The sequence below is a fragment of the Perna viridis genome, chromosome 4, assembly GCF_037379345.1.
Source record: "Perna viridis isolate PV_CMFRI_1.1 ecotype Kerala chromosome 4, ASM3737934v1, whole genome shotgun sequence".
Lineage (NCBI taxonomy): Eukaryota > Metazoa > Mollusca > Bivalvia > Mytilida > Mytilidae > Perna > Perna viridis.
Genome location: NC_142448.1, coordinates 8,342,941 through 8,355,086, shown reverse-complemented (window position 1 = coordinate 8,355,086; position 12,146 = coordinate 8,342,941). Strand labels below are relative to the sequence as shown.

The following is a 12,146-nucleotide window of genomic DNA, read 5'->3' as shown; positions in this document are numbered from 1 at the left end:
GGTCAACAAGTAAAGGAGCACAATTTGTTCCCATTGGAATGCCGACCGTTGGTTGAAAAACACGTCCACCACACTGGACAAATATGTTGTCGATTAAAAATTCCAGCATTTTGTAAACATCTATAAAATGATATCACTCATTAATCCTACTTAAGAGCATAAAACTAACATTGCATGTAAGTGGCTGATAGAATGATACGAACTGTTTTGTTAGTGCTCACAATTTTGTTCTAAATGTAAACTATTTTTCCTGATTGAACATCCATTTATTTTGAATTTTCAATATTGTTATAACAGAGAGCGATAGAAGTTGTTCTCTTGCTTTCAGGCTTATGCTACACAACAACACAATTAACCTGTAAATTGCTTCATATCAAATAATTTCCTTTATCACCATGGTCGATTACACTTATTATACAGTTCTCCAATTTCTCTATAAAATGGAGATTACATGAACTATATGATAGTTTGTTAACCTACAATAATAGTGTAATAAGAGACATCGTTGCTACAAAAAATACCCACATGTTAATTTTTCATGAATATTTTAAGCTTTGAAATATTTCTCAGCTGAATTTTTGGGATTTCTTGAATTGCTTGAGAGTAGAAAAGTTTCATTATAAATGGCAGATTTAGCTTTCTAAGCTTTAATATTCGACTTATTTTTGCACAAACAATCTCAAACATAATGAAATTTACTAGACGAATCTCTTTGTAATTCAATCTGATTTATAATAGGCATTTTGAGGGGTTGATTTTTTTTGGGTACCAAAGGTTATTTTGTATAAACTTATGTTTTTGCTCCAAATTGATTATGTCGCATTTCTTAGTAAAAAATGATTTAAAAAAATCAATTAAACATTTAATAATGTTGACTGCACAAAAATTTATTCAACTTTGTTTTAATTTCATTTTTTTTTTTGTCAATATTTTGTTCATAATTATACGAGTGGTAACTGAACATTGATATCGTTTACATTCCCTTAGATACAGTTATTCAATGATAAAGAATAATCATAAAAGAGATGAAACATTGGTCGGCCAAAAATTTGCACCACAAATTTGACAGTTCTAACATCGTTGGGAATTTTGCAGACCATACTATAAGTTTACATTATCTTCCCTGTATCAATTTCATACGATAGAGCATTATAGCGAATAGAGTCGTCACATTCTGAGACGTTAGTATAATATTGATTTGTTGTTACATGCATCATTAATTTGGTCCTCTATGCTGCATAATAAAACCTAGATGAACTGTCCCGTACTACCATACATCGTGTACTAAGTTACAGTCCTAGATTAATCCTACGAGGAGAAATGACCCGGTCAGCGAAAGCTATATTTTTATATAGCCTAGCTGGCCGAGTGGTCTAGGGCGCTGGACATTGTGCAGGCGGTGTTGCCATAGATGTCACAGCGGTACAAGTTCGAGTCCCGAGGAGGGAACGACCAGAAATTTGCATCGCAAATTTGACAGTTCTAACATTGTTGGGAATTTTTCATACCTTTCTATACGTTTATATATTCTTCCTTTAATCAATTTGATCCGATGGAGCAGTGTAGCGAATAGAGTCATCACATTCTGAGACGTTTATATATATATATAATGTCTAAATATGTTTAAAATCACCAGAAGATGGTAAAATTTACATTGAATATTTCGCATAACTGATATGCTTCTTCATCATAAAACTCATAAAACTTCATGAGGATGAATCTCATTCTTATTGTCTCTGTTTCAAAACTAAAAAAGTAAACTATAAACAAAAGAAAAAACTTTCACTACAAATTGTTTGCTTTTAATCAAGAATGGTTTGACATAGAATGTCATCCAATAACATCCTGTCCTGCCTTTGATGCCCTATATTAAAACAAAAAAAAACGTTTATTAGATTCATAATTGTTTGTATATCATGTCCCATACGGCTGGAAAATATGCACACTTTCACAGTTCTTTGAAATTCAAAAAAGCTATCAATCCCATCAATCCCATCTAAATACACTAGTAAAAACAATTTGTTTGTTGTAGGAGACAATGTTATTCACACGCTTCGTCGTCGTGAAGCGTCTAAAACTCTTTCAAAACCCTTCTTTTATGGTCGTCATCATAAACTCGTGGATCGTTATGGTGTATCCATCTGCACCATGAAAACTGATTTATTCAACGGGTCATAGTTTTCCTTTTCTCGTTTGTCTACCCCGGACTTGACTTTTTTATGAGCAACTCGGCGGGTGTTTTTAGTGGAGTCCGAGTTGCTCATTTGCTTTTGTTGCTTTGTATGTATGGTTTTAGTTACTTTATGTTCTTTGTTGTGTATGTCTGTTTTCCATGTCTGATCGTTGTCCCTGGATTGCATTCTTTTGACTACTGCTATAACCTTGGTTCTCTTGATTACTCTTTCAGTAACTACAAAGCCTACAACATCCTTATTTTTATTCAGTTTTTGTTTGCCGTTTTAACCAACCACGAAACAATGATTTGTCGACAAAAAAAGAGATTAAAGCACTTGTGGCAAGTTACATCTCAGAAACTTTATATAAAATACTCTACATAGACATTATAAAGGCCGATTAATTTGGTTGTTTGATTTAGGATATGATCACGGGAAATAATCTTACGTGATGGACTAGTATATAAGACACTTACTCAGATTCACAAATGAAGCCTGCTTTCACGTCGCAATAATGGTCATTCCACTGGTAATGGTCAGGAAGAAAGAACATCACACAATCTTGATGGCTTTCGTAGTTATCCGGGGAATAAGATGACCAATCAGTGAACTCAAATGGATCCATGGTAGTCATCCACATCCATTCACCCTCAATAACAGCATCTGTTCCTCCAAGCCAAAAGTTATCTTGAATGAAATGAATGATAATCAGGTATTTCATAATCAAAGTTAAGACAAAACTGCCAAACATCAGTTTGTTGGTTGCTGTCAAACATTATTGGAAATAGATTTTTAAGAAACATGTCTTTCAACTTTGAATGATTACAAATATGCAATAGACTATGAAATTGGACATAATGGATTCCATCTGCACTATGAATACTAATTTGTTCAACGCGTCATAGTTTTTCTTGACTTGACTTTTTATGACCAACTCTGCGGGTGTTTCTAGAAAAGCAGAGGACGCTTACACTACCGGTGCACCTGGTCCATTCTCCTTGTTTTCAGTGGAGTCCCAGTTGCTCATTTACTTTTGTTACTTTGTCTGTATCCTATGTTGTGTGTGTCTGTTTTCCATATCTGGTTTTTGTCCCTAGATTACATCCTTCTGATTTCTGCTGGAATCTTGGTTCCCTTGATTACACTTTCAGGTTAAAATGCGTGAAGAATTAAAGCAAAGATGTTTTGGTTTTTTTATGTTTGGTAGCTTGAAACATTTTATTTCATTTTTTACATGAATGCTTTTTGTGAAAATATTTTGGAAGGTTATAAAAGAATAAATTGGCAAAAGGAAGTGATAGTTCATTCTATTAAATTGTATCGCTCTACCAGAAGAATAATCCAGAAACCTTTATGAAGCACATTCTAACCAACATAAAATAATAATATATTTGAACGTTTGACCATCCCCTGCACAATGTGGTCAGCTACTTACTCAGTACAGCTCTGTATAATCTGAATTAATTATTTTTGTTTCTTTTCTGAAAATAAATTTTAAACCAACCGAAGACTTGTGTCGGATATTTTAAAACTTCTAAAAAATAGCTATCACATTTGAAGAAAAACTTAGTATACTCATGCCAATTAACGATATAAATGATAATAACGACCACATCCATACGTTTGACAGTTGTGTTGTGCTTTAAGTAGTTCTTTAGAAAGACATTTTCATCTGCTGATTCAACTTCTGCCAGCTTTCCTTGCAATCTGGTGCAAAACGACTGAGAAAGAAAAAAACAAGGCTTCTCAGCAGCATGCCATTGCAATTATACTTGACCAAACATACATGATATAGTTTTATCACAAATTGAGACACAAATGCACGGAAAATACCAGTTTTGTAAGGTGAATCCCTCTACTGGATAAGTCACAATGGAGTTAATTCTCCATGGTCATTTAAATAAATACTTTCATTCATACAGTTAAACAGTTGGAGACGGGAGATTTTTACCTGTTACGGGTTTCAGTTGGTGACCGCATTTGTATGATGAAATAAAAAAAGAAAACTCGTGTACTGGTGAAATCAGTATTTAAATAACAAAATCTGGTTTCCATTTGTTATTAGTATTTTATAAGTTCATGTTACATGTAATCATTTGTTACAAATATCAGTGTGATTAGTGTTTGTTTCTCCAGTTGTCAAAAGGAGACAAATCTTTGATGTTGACCGGAACAAAGAATTTTGTTTACATCTACATCTACATTTACTAATTTGAATGAGGTCTGCAATTTCAGGCGGAGATAACTATTTACTTTACTTTATTTATGATAAAGTAATATTACATGAAAGTGATTCGGTTGTTAACTAAATGTTTTTGATTTACAAGTATTAATACACTGTTTATGTATTGTGCTACATATGGTTTAGTGTTTGACAAATCAACTGCAACTCTCCTACAAAAATTATTCCTGTCAAAATTTCATTACTAAACCATTTCCATTCAATACTAATGTAGTGTTATTCAATTTTCATCCCCATATATCTTTTTTTTTGAAGTTGACAATTGATCACCAAGTTTTTTTTCTCCTACTCTGCAGGTAAAGATCTCCTGCAATGAAGGAAAAAATATCTTGCTTTCAGCTGTTTGAATGTAGGTGTCTTTTAAAATGACCACATAGATAAAGCTCCATTGTTACTAATTCAATAGATGAGTTCACTTAGCAAACCTGGTATTTTCCTTGGGCAATACCAGTCGAAAGAGGTCAGAACCTGAGTACAACTTGCTTTAAATACTCGCATTAAACATCATTTACCAATTGTTTAAAATATCTAACATGATAAAATAAAGAAATTACTTTTCCGTTCAAAGCAGACATAGATCGAAAAAAGTGTTTTTCCTGAAAATCGAAAACACAAAGTCTTTTCAAATATTAAAAACAAACGAGTTGGTCACACATAGGAGGCGTTGAAAACATTCCTCTGACAGTTATATTAAATATATGAAAACTAAGAATTGATAATTAGTTTATGTACGAATTGTAGTTTTGCAATTTGGTGTGTTGAAACATCAATTGTTGTTTTAGTTCAAATTGTATATAGCCAAGTATTTTATGTTAATAGACACTAACAACAGGTGTTTCACGATTTTCCTCCTTCCTTCGAATAATAACTGAAATGATATTTAACCCTCGGAATTATGCACACATACCTCTGCCTCTGTAAAATCTAGCAATAGATCTTCTATAAATACATAACAGGAATTTTGGTGTTGTTTCCAGCCATGGAGACAATTGCTGCTGTATGTTTCCACTTATATATAAAATGAATGTTTCATTGAGCAAAATGCATTATCATTATGAATCAAAATCACGTGCTTACTTCAAAACTTCCAATTTGTTTTGTATGACAAAAAGAACGTCAATATGAAATGTTAATACAAAGAAAAAAATATTTAAAAACCATTACAACAGGTAAAATTTATCTTACTGATATTACTGCCATGAAAGTGATTTATCTTCATGCTATATATCTGAGATTTGGATTTTTGTAATAACCACTAGTTATTATATGTAGACATAGTCACACTTCAGAGAGAAGGGTATTGTGCCCTAGTACTAATATTGTTTGATCTGGTAATTGCATCTCTCTCTCATCTCCTAGATGAGCATAAATTGTCATTATGAAATATTCTTTTAGAAAACACATAAAATTAATGTTTTTGATACATTCCAACTGCAACCGTTCATAAAATCAATCATTTGAAAGTGGAAAACTGGCAAATGTTTAAGATTTGTTTATCTGATATGGTTAAGGTAAGTGTAACTACAATTTACATGAGTCTACCGGGTCATATATACTACTGATATGAGATTTGAAAACTGGCAATGTCTTTTCTACAATTATTTATCCTTTCGGACAATTCCACTATCGTTGCATTTTTGCAAAAAAAATACATATAGCTTCTGTTTCACAATGCGAGAAAGCGAAAATTAATAAAACATTGAACATTCACTAACGCAAATGTATACATTACTTGTTTGCATAATTAGTAGAAATTTAATAACTCAAATTTGGTCGAAAGATACGATGTTTTCAATCGCACCAAACGTGGTACAAGATAAAATCGACAAAACAAAATGTTCTGATTATTACTAGCAGACAATATGCCGAAGTTCACGCGATATTACTGGCGGTACAAAGAAAAAAGAAGTTTAAAGGTCAATATTCTCGTTTAAAATAGCTTTTATTTGATATTAGTGGAAAAATATTAGTTGTTAATAGAAATCCGGAAAAAAATCTTCTGAACATGTCCATTTTACTCGCTCAACTGATGAAAATTACCCCTGTATACAAGTCAAATTACTACTCTTTCTTTTTACACGTTTTATAATCCAACGTATTGAATCTTTATATTTTCATTGGAACAATACCTACTGTACAGTTTAAATGATTCAGCTATATGACTGAAAAAAATGGAATAGCTATATGTGGACTAAAACATATATATGGTAAAATTCGAGTAAAACGGTTAATGTCTGAATACTTTTAATGAAATAGTAAATATTAAATATGATATCGAATTCAGAATTAGTACAAGTAAAATTCTCCTCATACCTATAAAAATAGCTAATAGTCCTACGAACGGTAAACCGACCATGATTTAGTCCTTATCTCATATGATTTTGCACTTAACATAATTCTCTTCATAATGTTCGATGGCCGACTTAACATATCAGCTGTTGTATAAAGATTGTAATGTTTATCTCTGTTTTATGAATTAGAGTAAGCTAATTTTCAAAGATGAGCTTTTTTTTTCTAAATGTTTAGTTCATTTCTATATATAAACTCTTTTGTAGGTTTACGTATGGTTGGAGGAATCATGTTTAAATTGTAAAAAGTAAGAATCTTTTATTAATGTGTCAATTTTCTTCAACTATTTTGGATCAAGTAGATGTGATGTTACGTACAGGTCATGCAAAACCTACATTCAGTGACTGTGTGGAATATGTATAATTCTAATTAGATTCAATTTAGGTAAATGTAAAATAAGCTACCCTCATTTTTAAGTATAAATTAAGCCTATTAAATAACACTATAACAATAAAGATAGCACTTCCCGTATATTCGTTACACCCTTCATTTCGTTCATTATAAAGCTAGGACATCGTTGCATCTAGCAGACGTCTTTGTGGATATAAACCACTAAAATCCCCAAATATCTTACGTAACACAGTGTTAACCAATCAATTGCATATTAGTGACCCTGTCATCAGCTGACTATACTTGGTTTAATTGTCTTTTTCGTGCTAACATTTAAAGTCTATACTGTTAGCAGTCTTATTAAAGAATAATTAAGGGAACCAAGGTTATATGCGAGAAAAAGAATAGAATTCAAGTCACGAACCAGATAGGTATAGTACATTTTAGATATAAAAATACCAAGATCAAATCTAAATGTTTGACAAATTAAAGAGTTATCAAGGGAACCAAGTTATAGCGGTAATCAAAAGCATGTAATCCAGGGACAAAGACCAGACATGGAAAACAAAGAACATAAAGTAACTAAAATCATACATACAAAGTAACAAAAGTAAATGAGCAACTCGGACTCCACTGAAAACTGGGAGCATGGACCAGATGCACCGGTAGGGTAAGCGTCCTCTGCTTTTCTAGAAACACCCGCCGAGTTGCTCATAAAAAGTCAAGTCAAGTCAAGTAGACGAAAAAGGAAAGGAAAACTATGACACGTTGAACTAATCAGTTTTCATGGCGCAGATGGATACACCATAACGATCCACGAGTTCATAAACCAAGAACTATATATTTGTATCTAGGTTTACCATCTTTTTTAGAAACGATGTATAATGTTTTTAAGTCGGGATTTTAACTGAGTATGGGGAGTAGAAAAATAGAGAGTGTAGAATAATAATAGATTTCAATGCTATTATCTTCTCATAATAATCTTGAATTGAGGGTTTTCAGAAGATCCTTCGAATTTTTCAGGATCCACAATGAATTAACGCCAATACGGGTAGTTACAAGTGTTGAGGTTGGACTAGGGGCCCGCTTTAACAGCTGTGAGTATAGAAGTTAAAATTTTGAAAGAGGTTTGGTGGTACATTCTGCAGATTTATACCCTTAAAATAAGGGCCAGAAAGGGTAAAAATAGGTGTGTATCAAAAACCCATGTAGAATTTTTGTTTTTCTTTCGATTTAGATAATTCCATTTTTATTGTGTTCTTTATTTAATTCTGGTTAACATTTGATGTTTTTGACTGTTTTCGAGTTACATGGCGTTAAAAGGACTTTTCAAAGTTTTTGGTCAGATTTCAATCTTTTGATTGGATTTATTATGAAATTCTTGTCTGCATTTTTAATTCAGATTTCAAATACATGTATTCCATAATATTTTCGAGTTATAAAGGGTCAAAAAGGGCTACAGCCTAAAAAAATGTCGACTTGTGTATCTCCAAAAAGGAACTCTGAACAGCCTAAATTGCTCAACTGGTAATGTTAGAAATCTTGTTACTATTTTATTTCTTCCAGTGGAACTGTTTTTTTTAAAGAGGCCTATACTGAAATCCTGGACATTTTTGTAATATCCATATCTATATTTTCCTTTCATAGGAATCATATTATTAAAATTATTACCATAGTTTTCTATCTAAAGCTATAGTATATACTACAAATATAATGCATGGTTTTCGAGGTAAAAATTGAAAAACCCTGTCTTTGCTCACACTACAAATAATAACTTGAAAACTCCAATTTCTATAAAATTTGATTTATTGTATTTTTATTCGACTTAAAACAAATTGCTGTCATATAATGATTTGACACTGCCGTCCCCTTTGTCAATTCATGTCATTAGACACTTATTTTCATGTGATAATTACATGTAATACAAGGATTAGTTGGTTGCTCGATATATGGTCTCGGATTTCGCTCTACAAATTTCTATGCCACTAAGGCTAGACTTATATTGATAGTTAACACTTAAGGAATAATGGGCAAGAAAGGGCCAAAAACAAGCCTTACCCTGATTTCTGAAAAGTTACATCTAAATACGGGTACATTGTACAAGTAAATTCATCTTTTTCAGCTTGTACTACAATGTGCCCTTTGGGGAGTTGTGATTTCAGGGCGTTTTCCTGATGCATGGATGATTACTTGAGTAAAACAGAACTGATCTCTTTGAAATTGTACCACAATGCGACATTTCTCCAAAGGAAAGTTCAGATTGACTTAAACCAAATGTGGACCAAAAAAGGCGACATTGATTCCAGCGAAACTCCAGAATTAAGTAATCAATTTTATCAAGCTAACATACATTATGTGAAAGGATTAATCATTAACATGACATCGCAAGTTCAACACATCCATGTAAATGCACCTTTAAGAAAGAAGCATTGTAATATGAACATGTATATTACTTGTGTTATGGTTGTGGCAAGCCACTGTGGAATTTATTCTTCATTATTTGCAGTTGTAAAATAAAAATCATTCTCGTATGTGCTTGTTAGACATTTATGATAACAAACAAGTGTAGACACAGACTGGTGTTGCCCGAGAGGCAAGTATGGACGGAGACTGGTATTGCCAACAGAGCAAATTTAAACATACATTTGTTGAATGTGTTTTTATTGGCTACAAAACTCAGCCATTTATTGATATCATTAATTGAGTTATGCGCATGTTGATAGATATCCATAATTGTCTGTCACTAAATATCTACCTATATCAATAAATAGGGAATAAATTCAAATTTTATCACAATTGGTAGAAGAGTTTTCAAGTTAATATGTCTGGTGTGAACAAAGACAGTGTTCTTCAATTTTATTCGTTAACTTCTCCAGAATGTTATCAGTGTTAACAAAAATCCATACAAACAACATTTCGTAGCTGAATCTGCAAAATGTACCACCAAACCTCTTTCAAAACTTTTAACTTCTATACTCATCACTGTCAAAGAGGGTCTGCAGTCCTACCACAACACTTGTTACTCCCGTAGTGGTATTAATTCAAAGTGGATCCTGAAAAATTCGAAAGATCTTTTGGAAACAATTAGTTCAAGACTATTATCTAAATATAATAGCATTAAAACCTATAATTTTTCAACAATGTATACTTCTATTCCCCATACTCAGTTAAAATCCCGATTTAGAAACATTGTACATCGTTGTTTTTCCAAAAAAAGACGGTACACCTAGATACAAATATATAGTTCTTGGTAGAGATTCCTCATATTTTGTAAGAAATAATTCCAAATCATCTTCCAAATATACGTTTTATCAGCAAACGGTCGGCATTCCAATGAGAACAAATTGTGCTCCTTTACTTGCTGACCTATTTCTTCACTCTTATGAGGCTGACTTTATAGCTGATCTGATCAGAAAGAAAGAATGTCGTTTGGCTAGATCTTTCAATCTCAGTTTCCGCTATATAGATGACTTATTATCTTTAAACAATCCTAATTTCGGGAATTTGATACATCGCACCTACCCAAAAGAACTTCAGATAAAGAATTCTACAGACACTGGGAAGTCAGCCTCATATCTTGACCTACACTACAGAATCGATGGTAAAGGAAAACTATTGACCAAACTTTACGACAAACGTGATGACTTTTCATTCAGAATTATCAACTTTCCTTTCATCTGTGGCAACATCCCTTCGGCACCTGCTTACGGAGTGTTCATATCACAACTTATACGTTATGCCAGAGCTTGCCGAAACTACGCAGACTTTTTGTATCGTGCTAGAACTCTAACAAATTGGGCTTCTGGAACAGGGTTATGTTGCTACAAGATTGAAGTCATCACTTCAGAAGTTATATGGTCGTCATCATGAACTCGTGGATCGTTATGGTGTTTCCATCTGCACGATGAAAACTGATTTATTTAACGGGTCATAGTTTTCCTTTCCTCGTTTGTCTACCCCGGACTTGACTTTTTATGAGCAACTCGGCGGGTGTTTCTAGAAAAGCAGAGGACGCTTACCCTTACGGTGCACCTGGTCCATGCTCCCAGTTTTTAGTGGAGTCCGAGTTGCTCATTTGCTTTTGTTACTTTGTATGTATGATTTTAGTTACTTTATGTTCTTTGTTGTATATGTCTGTTTTCCATGTCTGGTCTTTGTCCCTGGATTACATTGTTTTGATTACCGCTATAACTTGGTTCCCTTGATTACTCTTTAATTTGTCAAACATTTAGACATATTTGATCTTGGTATTTTTATATCTAAAATGTACTATACCTATCTGGTTCGTGACTTGAATTCTATTCTTTTTCTCGCATATTGTTTCATCATTACTGTAGCTAGACATCTAATATAAGAAATGAATATGACAAAATTCAGTGAACAAGTCCTCAACCTCAATTATATTGACAACATCAGAATTGACGCGATTATCTCTTGTCAAGATTGATATAACTTCTAGTGATTTTGGTTTCTTATCTGGGTCATTGTTCTTTTTAAATTCTCGTGTGTCAAACGTGAGAATTTATTTGTAATAAAAAGTTTCCACACCGAAATACCGAAAGGATGACACACGGCGCGGGGAGTAAAACAACTTAATGATACACACAAACGAAGCGTACTCATGCGATTTGGAAGGATAAATAATGCAGGTCTTCGTGCCAAATCAGTGGTACAGTTCATGGAAAGTCGGATCTGGTGTAAGACAAATATCTATGCTAGGAGGTCATTTGTCAAATTTGAAACGGACATTCCATATCGGTCAATCGCTTAATAAAGTATTTGATATATATTTACATGTATATGTTTCTTATTTAAACTTAAGAAAAATACAGTCATAGGACTTAAATACTAATATTAGTAGTACTTTTGGATTGAAGTTGATTCTAACTAACCAATCGGTAGGATGATAATGAGATATTATGTGGCGAGTCAGTGGCAAAAGGTAATGAAAAATAAATACTCAAAGAATCTCAAATTAAATAGGAAAATGGCAATCGCTATGAAATCTGTAAACTTTAGTTTCTATGTATTGATATAATGTGTTAGAAATT

At 32.8% G+C, this 12,146-nt stretch overlaps 1 protein-coding gene and 1 long non-coding RNA gene across 4 annotated transcripts; one reads left to right on the top strand and one right to left on the bottom strand.

Annotated features, from left to right (window-relative positions):
- Positions 1-1,786: 1,786 nt before the first annotated feature.
- On the bottom strand, positions 1,787-11,455 carry LOC148618731 (perlucin-like). 2 transcript variants are annotated; one of them, XM_088577914.1, is made up of 5 exons: positions 11,428-11,455; positions 5,324-5,424; positions 3,796-3,895; positions 2,651-2,861; positions 1,787-1,864 (listed from the first exon to the last, which is right to left on the bottom strand). In XM_088577914.1, exons 1-5 carry the CDS (start codon positions 11,438-11,440, stop codon positions 1,831-1,833), a joined length of 459 nt encoding a protein of 152 aa, XP_088434040.1. In that variant the 5' UTR covers positions 11,441-11,455; the 3' UTR covers positions 1,787-1,830. The 2 variants fall into 2 exon arrangements, with proteins under 2 accessions (XP_088434040.1, XP_088434039.1); XM_088577913.1 differs by lacking the exon at positions 11,428-11,455 and adding an exon at positions 6,730-6,861.
- Positions 6,812-9,741, top strand: LOC148618732 (uncharacterized). 2 transcript variants are annotated; one of them, XR_015921425.1, is made up of 3 exons: positions 6,812-6,897; positions 8,119-8,192; positions 9,218-9,741. It is a non-coding gene; the product is annotated as an uncharacterized LOC148618732 (long non-coding RNA). The 2 variants fall into 2 exon arrangements; XR_015921426.1 differs by lacking the exon at positions 6,812-6,897 and adding an exon at positions 6,920-7,012.
- Positions 11,456-12,146: the final 691 nt, after the last annotated feature.

What these genes read in the sequence shown, in the direction of transcription:
- LOC148618731 (XM_088577913.1), bottom strand. Translation starts at nt 6,772, where the DNA reads ATGGTCGGTTTACCGTTCGTAGGACTATTAGCTATTTTTATAG. An exon ending in ACTATTAGCTATTTTTATAG is followed by an intron (nt 5,425 to 6,729) that starts GTATGAGGAGAA and finishes TTTATATATAAG; the next exon opens with TGGAAACATACAGCAGCAAT. An exon ending in GGCTTCATTTGTGAATCTGA is followed by an intron (nt 1,865 to 2,650) that starts GTAAGTGTCTTA and finishes GTTTTAATATAG; the next exon opens with GGCATCAAAGGCAGGACAGG.